Below are 16,439 nucleotides of genomic sequence, written 5' to 3' on the forward strand. Positions count from 1 at the left end.
AAGCATAGCAGAGATGACTCACCAGACAGATTCAGGTAAGGATATAGATGATTTACCAGAAAGATGATTCAGGTTAGGATAAAGATGACTCACCAGACAGATGATTCAGGTTAGGATAGAGGTGACTCACCAGACAGATTCTGGTGACTGATTCAAATTATTTTAAAACTAGATCAGGGTTGGGACTGATGCATATTAATGTGAGGAATCTGATGCCGAAAATGGACATGATAAAAGTCTGGGTTCACACTGCTGACCCAGATGTCTTAGTTCTGTCCGAGACCTGGCTTAAGAAATCAGTTGTAAATCAGTCTTAGATGGTCAAATCAAATCAAATCAAATTTTATTGGTCACATGCGCCGAATACAACAAGTGCAGACATTACAGTGAAATGCTTACTTACAGCCCTTAACCAACAGTGCGTTTATTTTAAACAAAAAAAGTAAGAATAAAACAACAACAAAAAAAAAGTGTTGAGAAAAACAAAGAGCAGAAGTAAAATAAAGTGACAGTAGGGGAGGCTTATATACAGGGGGTAGCGGTGCAGAGTCAATGTGCGGGGCACCGGCTAGTTGAGGTAGTTGAGGTAATATGTACATGTGGGTAGAGTTAAAGTGACTATGCATAAATACTTAACAGGAGTAGCAGCAGCGTAAAAGGATGGGGTGGGGGGCAGTGCAAATAGTCCGGGTAGCCATGATTAGCTGTTCAGGAGTCTTAGTGGCTTGTGGGTAGAAGCTGTTGAGAAGTCTTTTGGACCTAGACTTGGCACTCCGGTATAACGGTATAATGGTTATAATGTTTATCAATGCGACCGACAAAGTAAGGGGGAGATATAGCCATCTACAATGGAAGTCAGAAGTTTACATACACCTCAGCCAAATACATTTAAACTCAGTTTTTCACAATTCCTGACATTTAATCCTAGTAAAAATTCCCTGTCTTAGGTCAGTTAGGATCACCACTTTATTTTAAGAATGTGAAATGTCAGAATAATAGTAGAGAGAATGATTTCTTTCAGCTTTTATTTCTTTCATCACATTCCCAAGGGGTCAGAAGTTTACATACACTCAATTAGTATTTGGTAGCATAGCCTTTAAATTGTTTAACTTGGTTCAAACGTTTCGGGTAGCCTTCCACAAGCTTCCCACAATAAATTGGTTGAATTTTGGCCCATTCCTCCTGACAGAGCTGGTGTAACTGAGTCAGGTTTGTAGGCCTCCTTGCTCGCACACGTTTTTTCAGTTCTGCCCACACATTTTCTATAGGATTGAGGTCAGGGCTTTGTGATGGCCACTCCAATACCTTGACTTTGTTGTCCTTAAGCCATTTTGCCACAACTTTGGAAGTATGCTTGGGGTCATTGTCCATTTGGAAGACCCATTTGCGACCAAGCTTTAACTTCCTGACTGATGTCTTGAGATGTTGCTTCAATATATCCACATAATTTTCCTTCCTCATGATGCCATCTATTTTGTGAAGCGCACCAGTCACTCCTGCAGCAAAGCACCCCCACAGCATGATGCTGCCACCCCTGTGCTTCATGGTTGGGATGGTGTTCTTCGGCTTGCAAGCCTTCCCCTTTTTCCTCCAAACATAACTATGGTCATTATGGCCAAACAGTTCTATTTTTGTTTCATCAGACCAGAGGACATTTCTCCAAAAAGTACGATCTTTCTCCCCATGTGCAGTTGCAAACCATAGTCAGGCTTTTTTATAGCAGTTTTTGAGCAGTGGCTTCTTCCTTGCTGAGGGGCCTTTCAGGTTATGTCGATATAGGACTTGTTTTACTGTGGATATAGATACTTTTGTACCTGTTTCCTCCAGCATCTTCACAAGGTCCTTTGCTGTTGTTCTGGGATTGATTTGCACTTTTCGCACCAAAGTACGTTCATCTCTAGGAGACAGAACGCGTCCCCTTCCTGAGCGGTATGACGGCTGCGTGGTCCCATGGTGTTTATACTTGCGTACTATTGTTTGTACAGATGAACATGGTACCTTCAGGCGTTTGGAAATTGCTCCCAAGGATGAACTAGACTTGTGGAGGTCTACAATTATTTTTCGGAGGTCTTGGCTGATTTCTTTTGATTTTCCCATGATGTCAAGCAAAGAGGCACTGAGTTTGAAGGTAGGCCTTGAAATACATCCACAGGTACACCTCCAATTGACTCAAATGATGTCAATTAGCCTATCAGAAGCTTCTAAAGCCATGACGTCATTTTCTGGAATTTTCCAAGCTGTTTAAAGGCACAGTCAACTTAGTGTATGTAAACGTCTGACACACTGGAATTGTGATACAGTGAATTATAAGTGAAATAATCTGTCCGTAAACAATTGTTGGAAAAATTACTTGTGTCATGCACAAAATAGATGTCCTAACCGACTTGCCAAAACTATAGTTTGTTAACAAGAAATTTGTGGAGTGGTTGAAAAATGAGTTTTAATGACTCCAACCTAAGCGTATGTAAATTTCAGACTTCAACTGTAAATTATATAAGGAAGACTGTTGACTCTGCAAATCTGTATGCTGATGACACAATTATTTATTCTAGCGCATCTAATATTAAGTAGGCTTTTCAGGACTTAGTTGGCTTTTGATGTTATTCAAAGGCAGCTTTTTGAATGGAAACTTGTGCTTAATGCAAGGAAAACAAATTGTATGGTTTTCTCTTCCCTGAAACTAAACAGATGGAGTCACCTGCAGATTTTAACTGTAAAATCCCAGCAAATTGATAGGGTCACCTTCTATAAGTATCTTGGGATTTGGTTAGATGAAAAGCTGAATTTTAAACAGCACCTTGATAGCTTAACCAAGAAACTGAAATTGAAATATGGTTTCTATTTTAGGAACAAATCTTGCTTTTCAATGTTAGTCAGAAAGGATCTTGTTTAAAGCACTTTGTTATTGGTGCTGGATTATGGTGATACTGTCTATATGCAGGCCTCAGCAAGTACCTTTAAAAACTCTGGACACAGTGTATCATGGTGCTTTAAGATTTATTACAAATGCTAGATCACTCACCCATCACTGTGATTTGTATGCTATCATACATGGACCTCTCTCTCCACCAGGAGGCTAAAGCACTGGTACACTTTTGTGTACAAAGCATTGATAGGACAACTCCCTTTGTATCTCTGTTCCTTACTGACCAGATCAGTCACTCAATACAGTCTTCGTTCACAGTCACTGCTGTCCTTGTCTGTCCCTAAGGCTAGAACTGAGATGGGGAAACAGTATTTTTCCCATAATGGCCCTTCATCCTGGAACATGCTGCAGAAGATATGAAAGTTCGGGGAGTTAGTGTCCTTGCCTGTTGTTAAGACTCTGGCGACACTGTGACAGCTGTAGTTGTTTCTAATCTTCAGTTCTATCTGGAACTTGTGACACTTTGTCTTTTGTGTGTATTTTGTCTTCTTGCCAGGTCGCCCTCGCAAAATAGGTTTTTACCAGGTTAAATAAAGGTTAAATAAATAAAAATATTACAGGATATCAACAACCTGATGTTCTGTCATACTTTAGTCACACACTTTGAATAGAATTATCTCCAAAACAAAATGTCCTCTTTTCCACCCGGTTTGCGTCCTCTCTGGTCTCCTTAGTGACAACGAGGAGGAGCGAGGTTACCCGTCGCGGAACGGTCAGTCTGGGAGGTCAGTGTTCAAAGACGAGGAGGAAACCGTGACGACCAAGAGCGTCCAGATCGTCCAGGCAACAGAAACCACAGAAACCAGGAAGAGAGGTGGGGTTCCGTCCAAAACTGTGTCCCTGGGAGCCGCGGCCCACTACACAGGAGACAAGAGCCCCGATACCTCCGCCAAACAGGTGTGTGTCCGTGCACATTGTCCATGCTGGTCCACTCTAGCCTATTGCTGCCATCTAGTGTTAACAGCGGACAGTGCAGTCTCTACTCACATCTCTCCTCTCCTTCTCTCTGTTCCAGACTCCGTCAGCAGCAGCACCCAAGCCCTCCAACAGTGGTCTGGCTGACCTATTGATGGTAGATACAGGACCCAGCCAGCCTGCAGCAGCCACCGGTAACTACACACACTGAGAGGACATGATGGGGGTTATGGGGAGGTAGTGTAGTTACAGGACATCATGGAGTGTTAGGGCTAGGTAGTGTAGTGACAGGAAATCATGGAGGGTTAGGGGGAGGTAGTGTAGTTACAGGAAATCATGGAGGGTTAGGTGGAGGTAGTGTAGTTACAGGACATCATGGGGGGTTAGGGGGAGGTAGTGTAGTTACAGGACATCATGGAGGGTCTCTGGGTCTGGGCAGGTCTAAGGGCCTGGGTTGGTCTCTGGAAACTGTCACAATTCACTCATTAAAGTGTTCTGTGTGTGTGTCTCTTTCCAGACTTGATAGGAGGATTTGCTGACTTCTCCTCTCCTGCTGCCTCTGTCAGCCTCTCCACAGTACCTGGTGAGTTTAGAAAGCACTAGAATATTCCAAGAGATGGAGGGGAGGAGGTCTGGCTACCTTCTCAGCATAACAAGAACAGACACATCTCAACTACTGTTAGATATATACAGTTGAAGTCGGAAGTTTACATAACACTTAGGTTGGAGTAATTAAAACTCATTTTTCAACCACTCCACAATTTTCTTGTTAACAAACTATAGTTTTGGCAAGTCGGTTAGGACATCTACTTTGTGCATGACACAGGTAATTTTTCCAACAATTGTTTACAGACAGATTATTTCACTTATAATTCACTGTATCACAATTCCAGTGGGTCAGAAGTTTACATACACAAAGCTGACTGTGCCTTTAAACAGCTTGGAAAATTCCAGAAAATGTAATGGCTTTAGAAGCTTCTGATAGGCTAATTGACATAATTTGAGTCAATTGGAGGTGTACCTGTGGATGTATTTCATGGCCTACCTTCAAACTCAGTGCCTCTTTGCTTGACATCATGGGAAAATAAAAAAAAATCAGCCAAGACCTCAGAAAAATAATTGTAGACCTCCACAAGTCTGGTTCATCCTTGGGAGCAATTTCCAAACGCCTGAAGGTACCACGTTCATCTGTACAAACAATAGTACGCAAGTATAAACACCATGGGACCACGCAGCCGTCATACCGCTCAGGAAGGGGACGCGTTCTGTCTCCTAGAGATGAACGTACTTTGGTGCGAAAAGTGCAAATCAATCCCAGAACAACAGCAAAGGACCTTGTGAAGATGCTGGAGGAAACGGGTACAAAAGTATATATATCCACAGTAAAACGAGTCCTATATCGACATAACCTGAAAGGCCGCTCAGCAAGGAAGAGCCCACGCTCCAAAACCGCCATAAAAAAGCCAGACTACAGTTTGCAACTGCACATGGGGACAAAGATCGTACTTTCTGGAGAAATGTCCTCTGATCTGATGAAACAAAAATAGAACTGTTTGGCCATAACGACCATAGTTACAGTGGGGAGAACAAGTATTTGATACACTGCCGATTTTGCCGGTTTTCCTACTTACAAAGCATGTAGAGGTCTGTAATTTTTTATCATAGGTACACTTCAACTGTGAGAGACGGAATCTATAAAAAAAATCCAGAAAATCACATTGTATGATTTTTAAGTAATTAATTTGCATTTTATTGCATGACATAAGTATTTGATCACCTACCAACCAGTAAGAATTCCTGCTCTCACAGACCTGTTACTTTTTCTTTAAGAAGCCCTCCTGTTCTCCACTCATTACCTGTATTAACTGCACCTGTTTGAACTCGTTACCTGTATAAAAGACACCTGTCCACACACTCAATCAAACAGACTCCAACCTCTCCACAATGGCCAAGACCAGAGAGCTGTGTAAGGACATCAGGGATAAAATTGTAGACCTGCACAAGGCTGGGATGGGCTACAGGACAATAGGGCAAGCAGCTTGGTGAGAAGGCAACAACTGTTGGCGCAATTATTAGAAAATGGAAGAAGTTCAAGATGACGGTCAATCACCCTCGGTCTGGGGCTCCATGCAAGATCTCACCTCGTGGGGCATCAATGATCATGAGGAAGGTGAGGGATCAGCCCAGAACTACACGGCAGGACCTGGTCAATGACCTGAAGAGAGCTGGGACCACAGTCTCAAAGAAAACCATTAGTAACACACTACGCCGTCATGGATTAAAATCCTGCAGCGCACGCAAGGTCCCCCTGCTCAAGCCAGCGCATGTCCAGGCCCGTCTGAAGTTTGCCAATGACCATCTGGATGATCCAGAGGAGGAATGGGAGAAGGTCATGTGGTCTGATGAGACAAAAATAGAGCTTTTTGGTCTAAACTCCACTCGCCGTGTTTGGAGGAAGAAGAAGGATGAGTACAACCCCAAGAACACCATCCCAACCGTGTAGCATGGAGGTGGAAACATCATTCTTTGGGGATGCTTTTCTGCAAAGGGGACAGGACGACTGCACCGTATTGAGGGGAGGATGGATGGGGCCATGTATCGCGAGACCTTGGCCAACAACCTCCTTCCCTCAGTAAGAGCATTGAAAATGGGTCGTGGCTGGGTCTTCCAGCATGACAATGACCCGAAACACACAGCCAGGGCAACTAAGGAGTGGCTCCGTAAAAATCATCTCAAGGTCCTGGAGTGGCCTAGCCAGTCTCCAGACCTGAACCCAATAGAAAATCTTTGGAGGGAGCTGAAAGTCCGTATTGCCCAGCGACAGCCCCGAAACCTGAAGGATCTGGAGAAGGTCTGTATGGAGGAGTGGGCCAAAATCCCTGCTGCAGTGTGTGCAAACCTGGTCAAGACCTACAGGAAACGTATGATCTCTGTAATTGCAAACAAAGTTTTCTGTACCAAATATTAAGTTCTGCTTTTCTGATGTATCAAATACTTATGTCATGCAATAAAATGCAAATTAATTACTTAAAAATCATACAATGTGATTTTCTGGATTTTTTTTATAGATTCCGTCTCTCACAGTTGAAGTGTACCTATGATAAAAAATTACAGACCTCTACATGCTTTGTAAGTAGGAAAACCGGCAAAATCGGCAGTGTATCAAATACTTGTTCTCCCCACTGTATGTTTGGAGGAAAAGGGAGGAGGCTTGCTAGCCAAAGAACACCATCCCAACCATGAAGCACAGGGGTGGCAGCATCATGCTGTGGGGGTGCTTTGCTGCAGGAGGGACTGGTGCACTTCACAAAATAGATGGCATCATGAGGAAGGAAAATGATGTGGATATAGTGAAGCAACTCAAGACATCAGTCAGGAAGTTAAAGCGTGGTCGCAAATGGGTCTTCCAAATGGACAATGACCCCAAGCATACTTCCAAAGTTGTGGCAAAATGGCTTAAGGACAACAAAGTCAAGGTATTAGAGTGGCCATCACAAAGCCCTGACCTCAATCCTATAGAACATTTGTGGGCAGAACTGAAAAAGCGTGTGCGAGCAAGGAGGCCTACAAACCTGACTCCGTTACACCAGCTCTGTCAGGAGGAATGGCCAAAATTCACCCAACTTATTGTGGGAAGCTTGTGGAAGGCTACCCAAAACGTTTGACCCAGGTTAAACAATTTAAAGGCAATGCTACCAAATACTAATTGAGTGTATGTAAACTTCTGACCCACTGGGAATATGATGAAAGAAATCATTCTCTCTACTATTATTCTGACATTTCACATTCTTAAAATAAAGTGGTGATCCTAACTGACCTAAGACAGGGAATTTATACTAGGGAAGGAATTGTGAAAAACTGAGTTTAAATGTATTTGTCTAAGGTGTATGTAAACTTCCGACTTTGTGTGAGTGAGAGAGATCCATTGTTTGTTTTTTTATAGGCTAGTTTATCCACTATAACCTTTTTCCTCTCTCCTCTTCTCTCCAGCCTCCAGCGGGAACGGTGACTTTGGGGACTGGAATGCTTTCCCTGACAGCCAGGCCCCCTTCGCCCAGCCTCTGGCCCCCAGCAACACTGACCTGTTTGGGGCTCTGTCGGCCAGCTCTGCTCCAGCCTCAGCTGACCTGTTTGACCTGATGGGTCCGGTCCCGACCCAGTCTCTCTCTGCCTCTCAGAGCCTCACCTTTAATATGACCAGCACACAGACCATCAGCAGTACCATGCCACAGTCCAGATCACTGGTAAGAATACAGGACAGACATGGTACACACAGTAAATTGTCCTTATTGTACCTGATGCACTGTTAATGAGAGGAGCGACAGTAACTGGCTGTGGTTTAGAGGAACACACACGAGAGAGAAATGGCAGAGAGCTAAGGTTTGCAGATGCTCCACCTTCCCTAGGGACAAACACACACAATGAGAAGGAACCAGTTTAAGTCAGAAAACCATTCAATCTAATACAAGGTTGTTTGCATAGATGTTATTTGCATGTTAAAAACCTGACCTACAGTACCAGTCAAACGTTTGGACACACCTACTCATTCAATGGTTTTTATTTATTTATTTATGTAGAATAATAGTAAAAACATCAAAACTGTGAAATAACACATATGGAATCATGTAGTAACCAAAAAAGTGTTAAACAAATCAAAATGTATTTTATATTTGAGATTCTTCAAAGTAGCCACCCTTTGCCTTGATGACAGCTTTGCACACTCTTGGCATTCTCTCAACCAGCTTCATGAGGAATGCTTTTCCAACAGTCTTGAATGAGTTCCCACATATGCTGAGCATTTGTTGGCTGCTTTTCCTTCACTCTGCGGTCAAACTCATCCCAAACATCTCAATTGGGTTGAGGTCGGGTGATTGTGGAGGCCAGGTCACTCCATCACTCTCCTTCTTGGTCAAATAGCCCTTACACAGCCTGGAGGTGTGTTTTGGTTCATTGTCCTGTTGAAAAATAAATGATAGTCCCACTAAGCACAAACCAGATGGGATGGCATATCGTTGCAGAATGCTGTGGTAGCCATGTTGGTTAAGTGTGCTTTGAATTCTAAATAAATCACAGACCGTGTCACCAGCAAAGCACCCCCACAGCATCACACCACCTCCTCCATGCTTCACGGTGGGATCCACACCTGTGGAGATCATCCGTTCACCTACTCTGCGTCGGTTGGAACTAAAAATCTCAAATTTGGACTCATCAGACCAAAGGACAGATTTCCACCGGTCTAATGTCCATTGCTGGTGTTTTTTGGCCCAAGCAAGTCTCTTCTTATTATTGGTGTCCTTTAGTAGTGGTTTCTTTGCAGCAATTCGACCATGAAGGCCTGATTCACGCAGTCTCCTCTGAACAGTTGATATTGATGTGTCTGTTACGTGAAATCTGTGAAGCATTTATTTGGGCTGCAATCTGAGGGGCAGTTAATTGCCGATTTGAGGATGGTAACTCTAATGAACTTATCCTCTGCAGCAGAGGTAACTCTGGGTCTTCCTTTCCTGTGGCGGTCCTCATGAGAGCCAGTTTCACCATAGTGCTTAATGGTTTTTGTGACTGCACTTGAAGAAACGTTCAAAGTTTTCTGGATTGACTGACCTTCATCTCTTAAAGTAATGATGGACTGTTGTTTCTCTTTGCTTATTTGAGCTGTTCTTGCCATAATATGGACTTGGTCTTTTACCAAATAGGGCTATCTTCTGTATACCAACCCTACCTTGTTACAACACAACTCATTGGCTCAAACACATTAAGAAGGAAAGAAATTCCACAAATTAACTTTTAACAAGGCACACCTGTTAATTTAAATGCATTCCAGGTGACTACCTCATGAAGCTGGTTGAGAGAATGCCAAGCGTGTGCAAAGCTGTCATCAAGGCAAAGGGTGGCTACTTTGAATAATCTAAATCCAAAAAAAATATTTTGATTTGTTTAACACTTTTTTGGTTACTACATGATTCCATATGTGTTATTTCATAGTTTTGATCTCGTCACTATTATTCTACAATGTAGAAAATAGCAAAAAATAAAGACAAACCCTGGAATGAGTAGGTGTGTCCAAACTTTTGCCTGGTAGTGTACTTAAAAATGACAAGCTTAGTTTTGCAGAATAATCATCTAACCTGTTCATTCTGGTTAGATGAGTTGAGATGTGTTTTTATGTAGATTACTTTAGAGACAGCAGTTCAACCTTCATATGTCACCATTTATATAGGTCACCTCACTACCAAATTGTCCCCTCCCCCTTCCAGGTGATGGGCGGGCCGTTGCAGCCCCAGCAGCAGCAGCAAGTCATGCTGGGTACCCAGGGTTCCATGGGGTCAGCGATCCCCTCCACCTGGTCTGACTCTTCAGTCAACATCAGTCTGGACTTCCTGGCACCCGGCGTGCAGCCCCCCAAACCTGCCCAGCCCACCCTCAACACACTCCACGGTGAGCCTTCTGTGTTGTAGTTTAGACTGGGATAGAAATAGGACTGTGTTTATCTGGAGGGGGTTCAAAACGCTGATGAATAATATGGATGCTTGGGACTACTTGTTCAGTATGGAGTAGAAGGATGCTTGGGACTACTTGTTCAGTATGGAGTAGAAGGATGCTTGGGACTACTTGTTCAGTATGGAGTAGAAGGATGCTTGGGACTACTTGTTCAGTATGGAGTGTGTGAACCTGTGTGTATGAGGTCATGCTGTCCTCTGACCCCACTTCTTCCTGTTTCTGTCTTCTAGGAGGCCAGCCCATCCCACCCGTCAACATGCTCTCCCAGGGATTCGCCGGCATGGGCCTCGCCCCCATCAGACCGGCTACAACTCTCATGATGCACCCCGGTGCTGGGATGGGAATGGGCATGAACATGGGCGCCATGGGGATGGGCATGCCTGGTGCTATGGGCATGGGCATGGGGATGTCAGCCATGTCTATGGGCTCTGGCATGGTACAGCAGCAGCCCAAGCAAGGCTTGGAGGCCTTCGCAGATTTCGGCAACTTCAGAAACTGAGGGAAGAAGAGGTGAAGTGAAAGAGAGGGCTGTTTCTATTTTACTCTCTATCCAACCGACCGTCCTTGAAGGATTGTGAAGAGCTGCAAACAAAGAGTACTTAAATATTGTCAAATATCAGATACTGACTGCCACACCTCCATTTCCTGTTTCTTTCCTTTTTTTAAGTGATGTGTAGAGAGATATGAATATACATGAATGTATGTATGTTTTAATCAGTTGGAACTTGGAATGAAGTACCTTTTTAGAGGGTGTACAGTAATGGTTGTGTGCTGTTGGGGTTTGAATCAGAGAGAAAGAGAGAACAGCTAAGGGAGAAGGAGGGAGTGTGAGAGAGCGAAAAACACAGTAACTAATGGTTGTGTGCTGTTGGGGTTTGAATCAGAGAGAAAGAGAGAACAGCTAAGGGAGAGGGAGGGAGTGAGAGGGCGGAAAACACAGTAACCGAATGATGCTGAGACTCAGATGTTTCACCTTTAAAATGTATGCCAAACAAAAACCAATGATTGCAAAGTTAAACAACCCATACAATTATATGCACAAGGACGACTTGTATGGTTTGTTTAACTTTGCAATAATAGTTTTTTTGTTTTGAATTGCATTTAAAAAATCATTACCATGGAATTGTCCATATGAATCTTCCTTCAAGAGAATGTCAGTGGGGGTTTTGCTTTACTTAACCAATTAAATGTCCAGAGTAGCAGAAATCTAGTTTTATATGATAATCCCACCCCAATAATTCCCCATCCATCTCTTTTAGTGTCATGTTACCTCGACCTGTCCCTTCCTTACAACTGTAAATATTACTTTGGTGTGACGGACAAATAAGTTATTGAGTACTTGATTATGATATGATGCCGTGAGAGGTGTGTGTCGATTGGACAGAATCAGATGTCAATCAAGACGTTGCTATGGCAAGATGCATTGCCCTGGAGTCAGTGTTTAATACTTACTTTATATAACAGCGTTCTACACCCCCAATGTGGAATTTCTGTTCAATATTAGATTTAACAGATCAATCAATCGTTTATTGATCGGTGGATTTAATAAGTGAATGAATGAAAAATGATTGAAAGCTGTTAAATGAAGAAGCTGTTGTGTTGATAAAACACAGATCTCCTTTGTGGCCTTTCTTATGGGTAAATCTTTTTTAAAATAAATATTGTCCTTTTTTTCCTTTCATCCAAATAAGATAATCAGTAGATCTAGGAGCAACCTCATGGTGGGTTGCGTTCTTTAAGGAACTGCACATCGAGCCTGTAAGACGGAGGCCTTTTTCCTTCATTATAACTTACAGGAGACAGACGATACAACTATACAGTGGTCAAGACGGTTACTGTTAGGAGTCTACAGCACAGTATGCATGTGTGGTTCTTCCTGCTCCCTCTGGCCTCTGGGAGTAGGGGGAGTTGCCCCTAGTTGCTGATCCTGGGTCAGTTTACCATTTCCCCACTAATGGTTAAGGTTGGGTTTGTGGGAGGGGAAGCTGATCCTAGATCTGTACTTGGGGGAAACGTCACCCCAGAGCGCATCTCTGAAGGAGAGGTTTCTCAGACAGTCCAGGTCTAGGAGAGGATTTGTCGCTCTTTTTTATTTTTGTTTTGGCTGCATCCCATATGGCACCCTATTCACTTTATAGTGCACTACTTTTGACAAGGGCCCATAGGACTCGGGTCAAAAGTAGTGCACTATATAGGAAATTGGTGCAATTTGGAATGCACACTCTGTACATGTTGAAGTCAGGACCATCTCTACTAGGCCAGTGAGTACCTCACATGTACGCTAGACTCCTCTGTCTCAGAGCAATGTCCTCTTCCATGAGTTGGGGTCAATTCCATTTCAATTCTGGAGGTACACTGAAATTCCAATTTCTTCAATGCTTTTCAGTTAGAGAATTGTTTTATTTGGTTTACTTTCTCAATTGACTGGAATTGAAATTGAGTTGACCCCAACCCTGCACAGATACACACAGTAGCCTTCTGTCTGAGCTGAGGCATTACCTGTTCGAAACGACCAAAATCTATCGACTCTTGTTTGTTTTTTCTAAGAGATAATATCCTTAGGGGGTTGTGTTTATTCTTTCGTGGTTTGTTTATTTTTTTCTACTTATTACAATTGTTCTGAGATCTTCTTCTGTAATGTGAGATTGTTACTGAAAAGAAAACACTAGTTTATGCAAATGTATAAATGGAAAAAACAAAGCATCACCAATGAAAGAAGCCTTGAGAAAATGTAGTTTTTTTGATTGTCCCATCATGATCCTTTATCTACGACATTAAAACTGTTGATTACAGTTTGGTAATGAAGTTTTTAACTTAAGACCCACTTGGTTACTACTGCATTGGAGTAGAACGGTGGCTTTGGAGCCCTACAGACCCACACACACACACACACAGCCATCTGGCCAGTGCATCAGTATGCAACCACGTGGAGGACCTTGGCTTGGGAATGAATAGATCAGATTGAGGTATAAGAAGAGCAGAGAGTAAGTAAAACTCCGGTACTGCAGGATAATGTCTTGTCTCAGACACAGTTTGAACAATTTAACAGATACTGCACAACAGTTCCAAGGTATTATGGAAAATGTGCAATTCTGAAGGTTCAGGTTTATTGTCCTTGGGTAACCTCTCTGTAGTTTATAGACAAAGCAGCAGCTACACAAAACCAATGACATGCTGTTTCTGGCTAATGTGGCCATTAAAGAATAAAGCACAATCTGAAATGTCTAGACAAATAAGAGTTGCTGCTTAGTGCCGTCTGCAATCTCGAGCTTCCCCATTTCCATTATTCATAACACACACACACGAGGTCCTCTGAGACCAGGCCACGCTGCCGTTTCTGCTCTAACTGACAGAGAAAAGCAAGATAATGTGACAAACAGTAGACTTTCCTATTTTTAGTGGTAATATGCCCCCATGTGTTATCTGAAGTTGGAGTTGGTTGGACGGGCATAGCATGGATGACATTTATGGGTTTTCTGATTTGCAGTTGTTTGAGGTTATAACCTGCATATTTACAATAAAAATTTAACTACGTTTATTGGGTTAGGCTACTTTTATATTCTTACATTATTTTTATTTTAACTTGGTGAGATGTCTTATGAGTCTATACTGCCCTCTGGTGGTTATTTACAGTGGTGCACTCCATGCCTGCATTTCAATATGACCCAGAGGCAAAGATCAGATAAGAGAAGACAGCTTGGTAATTCATGTTTTATTTCTAATTAATTTCTGCCTGCGTAAAGCAGAGAATAAATATCAATATGATATGCAGCAGCAGTGAGACTTCTTGGTTGGTCTAAACCAGTGTAGATACTGTAGTAGGTCTTGGTAACGCGTCAGTGTGTTGGACCTTCAGGTCTAGTAACTTTCCTGGAGGGTTGCCACTAGCCCAGGTGCCAGTCTATCTGCTTCTGCTCATGTTTGGCATGGAAACTCCATAAGGAGTTGGCAAGAGAGCAGGAACAGACTGCCTTCCGGTTCCAGGCTAGGTTGCCACCCCTGCTGGCTAAAATACGCAATAGGTTCAGAATGGTTGTAGGTTGACTAGAAGCACGTTCTCTCCCCGTATGAAGAGCTGGTTGACGTGGCGTGTGTGAACCCTCCCGTAGGGCTGGGGCCCTCTTCTCTGGGGCCCCTCGGTCCCTGACTCCTGACCTTTAACATTTGACCCCTGGGTCTTAGCTGTGGCCCCTAGGGCTCCAGGTTCATTGCTCACTGTGGCCCTCGCAAGTCGGGGGTCCACTGCCCTAGGGTCCCCTCTCCTCCTGAGGGTCCCCTCGTCTGCCGTCTCTGGTTTGGGTCTCAGACGGGGGATGGAAGGGTTCAGCTTTCCTCTTGTCTATCTGCTTCTTCTCACATTCTCTCAGCGCCGCACTCTCCTGGAGTTTCAACTTGTCAAAGAGCTACAGAAGGAGAGGGGGGACAAAGGGGTTAAAACAGTCTTTGCGGTAGCTAATGAGTTTGTTTTCTGAATGCAGAGAATGATAATGGCTGTACCTTTTTTAGTGAGTGGTACATGAGGAAATGTCATCATCTGCATCCAAAACAACACCCTATTCTCTAGAATGCACCACTAGACTAGAGGATCCGAGCCCTTCGGTGGCAGCCAGACCTACCCGTGTGACAGTTAGGGCCTTCTCGTGGTAGAGAGCTTCACCCAGCAGAGGTTCCCTGTAGGTCTCATCTACATCTACCATCGCCTGGCAGGGAGAGAGAGAGAGAGGAGAGGGAATAGAGTGTGAGTGAGAGAGAGGACAGCGATGTGTAAGGTTATGTGGCGGCAGGTAGCTTAGTGGTTAAGAGCGTTGTGCCAGTAACCGAAAGGTCGCTGGTTCTAATCCCCGAGCCGACTAGGTGAAAAATATGTCTGTGCCCTTGAGCAAGGCACTTAACCCTAATTGCTCCTTTAAGTCGCTCTGGATAAGAGCGTCTGCTAAATGACTAAAATGTTAAATGTAATGTGAGCACTGTCTTACATCAGACTATAGTCTAGTCTGTAAGCCACCTGTCGAGAGGCGGTGTAGGGTAAGGGCGAGGGAAGGGGGTGAGCTCTCACCATGTTCCAGAACTTGTCGAAAGCCACTATAAAGCCAGAACACACTCCACGGAGCCCCTTGAAGGTTCTGATGTGAACTTTCACCCTGATCCTCTCCTCCACGCAGCGGTGCAGCTCCCCCAGAGGACTTCCTGTATGGACTGTATAAACAGGTGAATTCACCTGGCTGAAATAGAATTCTCCTGGCTGTCAACCACAAGTTTGACTCATCAATAATGCCCCACATATCAATAAAGTGTTTTAATTTGCCTATATATGTGGCAATATGAGACAATGATCATAAGTAAGAATGAAAGAGGTCATGTTTTGATCCGAAACCAAACCACCAAAAACTAAATTATTCAAAGCAGACCTACAATAGCTAGAAATAATTCACGACATACGAGGCATCCTGGTCAGGACATTCTTGGCAGCCTTCTGCATTCTACAACGCCGGGCAGTGCCGCTGGTCCCCTCCTCTCCATCTTCTCCCTCTATCGGGTTGTTCACCATCAACCTCTTCAGTTTCTCTATCCTCTCCGGATCCGCTACACCTTTCCTAGCTTTCCTCTGTTTTTTCTCCACGTTCTCCGGCTTGGCGCGGCCCCGCCCCCCCTTCAGAAAGCTCTCATACTCCGCAATGTTGTTGAAGCATTTCACGTTGGGGTATGGAAGAGGCACTGTAGTCGAGTAGAGCGCCAGGAGTGGATCAAATTTATCGGAGGTGACGTCCAACTTTGCCGCGATATCATCTTCTTCTTCTGCCGTATGTTCGGTTGCATCTGAAGCACATGCACTTGTTGAGTCTTTCTTTTCTGATTCTGGACATTTTTGTTGTTTATCTCCTCTTCTTTCCATCTCCTCCATGTTTGAAACAACCGCAGACATGCACGAGGCTAAGAATCATGGGAAAGTTATTCTTCCGCTGCATTTCTCTATTTTCACCAGGAGAGGGCGCTGAGGTACCATGAAGCAGAATTGAGGCAGATGCAACAAATTACATATTAGTTGTTTTTTTATAATTTTTTTAAAGGGAATTATGTCCAGGAACTGAACTAAAAGACA

At 43.6% G+C, this 16,439-nt stretch overlaps 1 protein-coding gene and 1 pseudogene across 1 annotated transcript in view; one reads left to right on the plus strand and one right to left on the minus strand.

Annotated features, from left to right (window-relative positions):
• Nucleotides 1–13,131, plus strand: part of LOC121539408 (clathrin interactor 1) — a 42,083-nt gene extending 28,952 nt beyond the window's left edge. Inside the window, exons 6-12 of the mRNA XM_041847891.2 lie at nucleotides 1–35; nucleotides 3,601–3,823; nucleotides 3,942–4,035; nucleotides 4,359–4,424; nucleotides 7,832–8,085; nucleotides 10,096–10,276; nucleotides 10,570–13,131. The exon at nucleotides 1–35 is cut by the window's left edge and continues 161 nt beyond it. Of these exons, the coding sequence (XP_041703825.2) occupies nucleotides 1–35; nucleotides 3,601–3,823; nucleotides 3,942–4,035; nucleotides 4,359–4,424; nucleotides 7,832–8,085; nucleotides 10,096–10,276; nucleotides 10,570–10,838 (1,122 nt within the window). The 3' untranslated portion in view covers nucleotides 10,839–13,131. The remainder of the gene's footprint in view (nucleotides 36–3,600; nucleotides 3,824–3,941; nucleotides 4,036–4,358; nucleotides 4,425–7,831; nucleotides 8,086–10,095; nucleotides 10,277–10,569) is intronic.
• A 905-nt stretch (nucleotides 13,132–14,036) lies between these two features.
• On the minus strand, nucleotides 14,037–16,319 carry LOC121539416 (annotated as a pseudogene).
• Nucleotides 16,320–16,439: the final 120 nt, after the last annotated feature.

The sequence above is a fragment of the Coregonus clupeaformis genome, chromosome 3 (genome assembly GCF_020615455.1).
Source record: "Coregonus clupeaformis isolate EN_2021a chromosome 3, ASM2061545v1, whole genome shotgun sequence".
Taxonomy (NCBI): domain Eukaryota; kingdom Metazoa; phylum Chordata; class Actinopteri; order Salmoniformes; family Salmonidae; genus Coregonus; species Coregonus clupeaformis.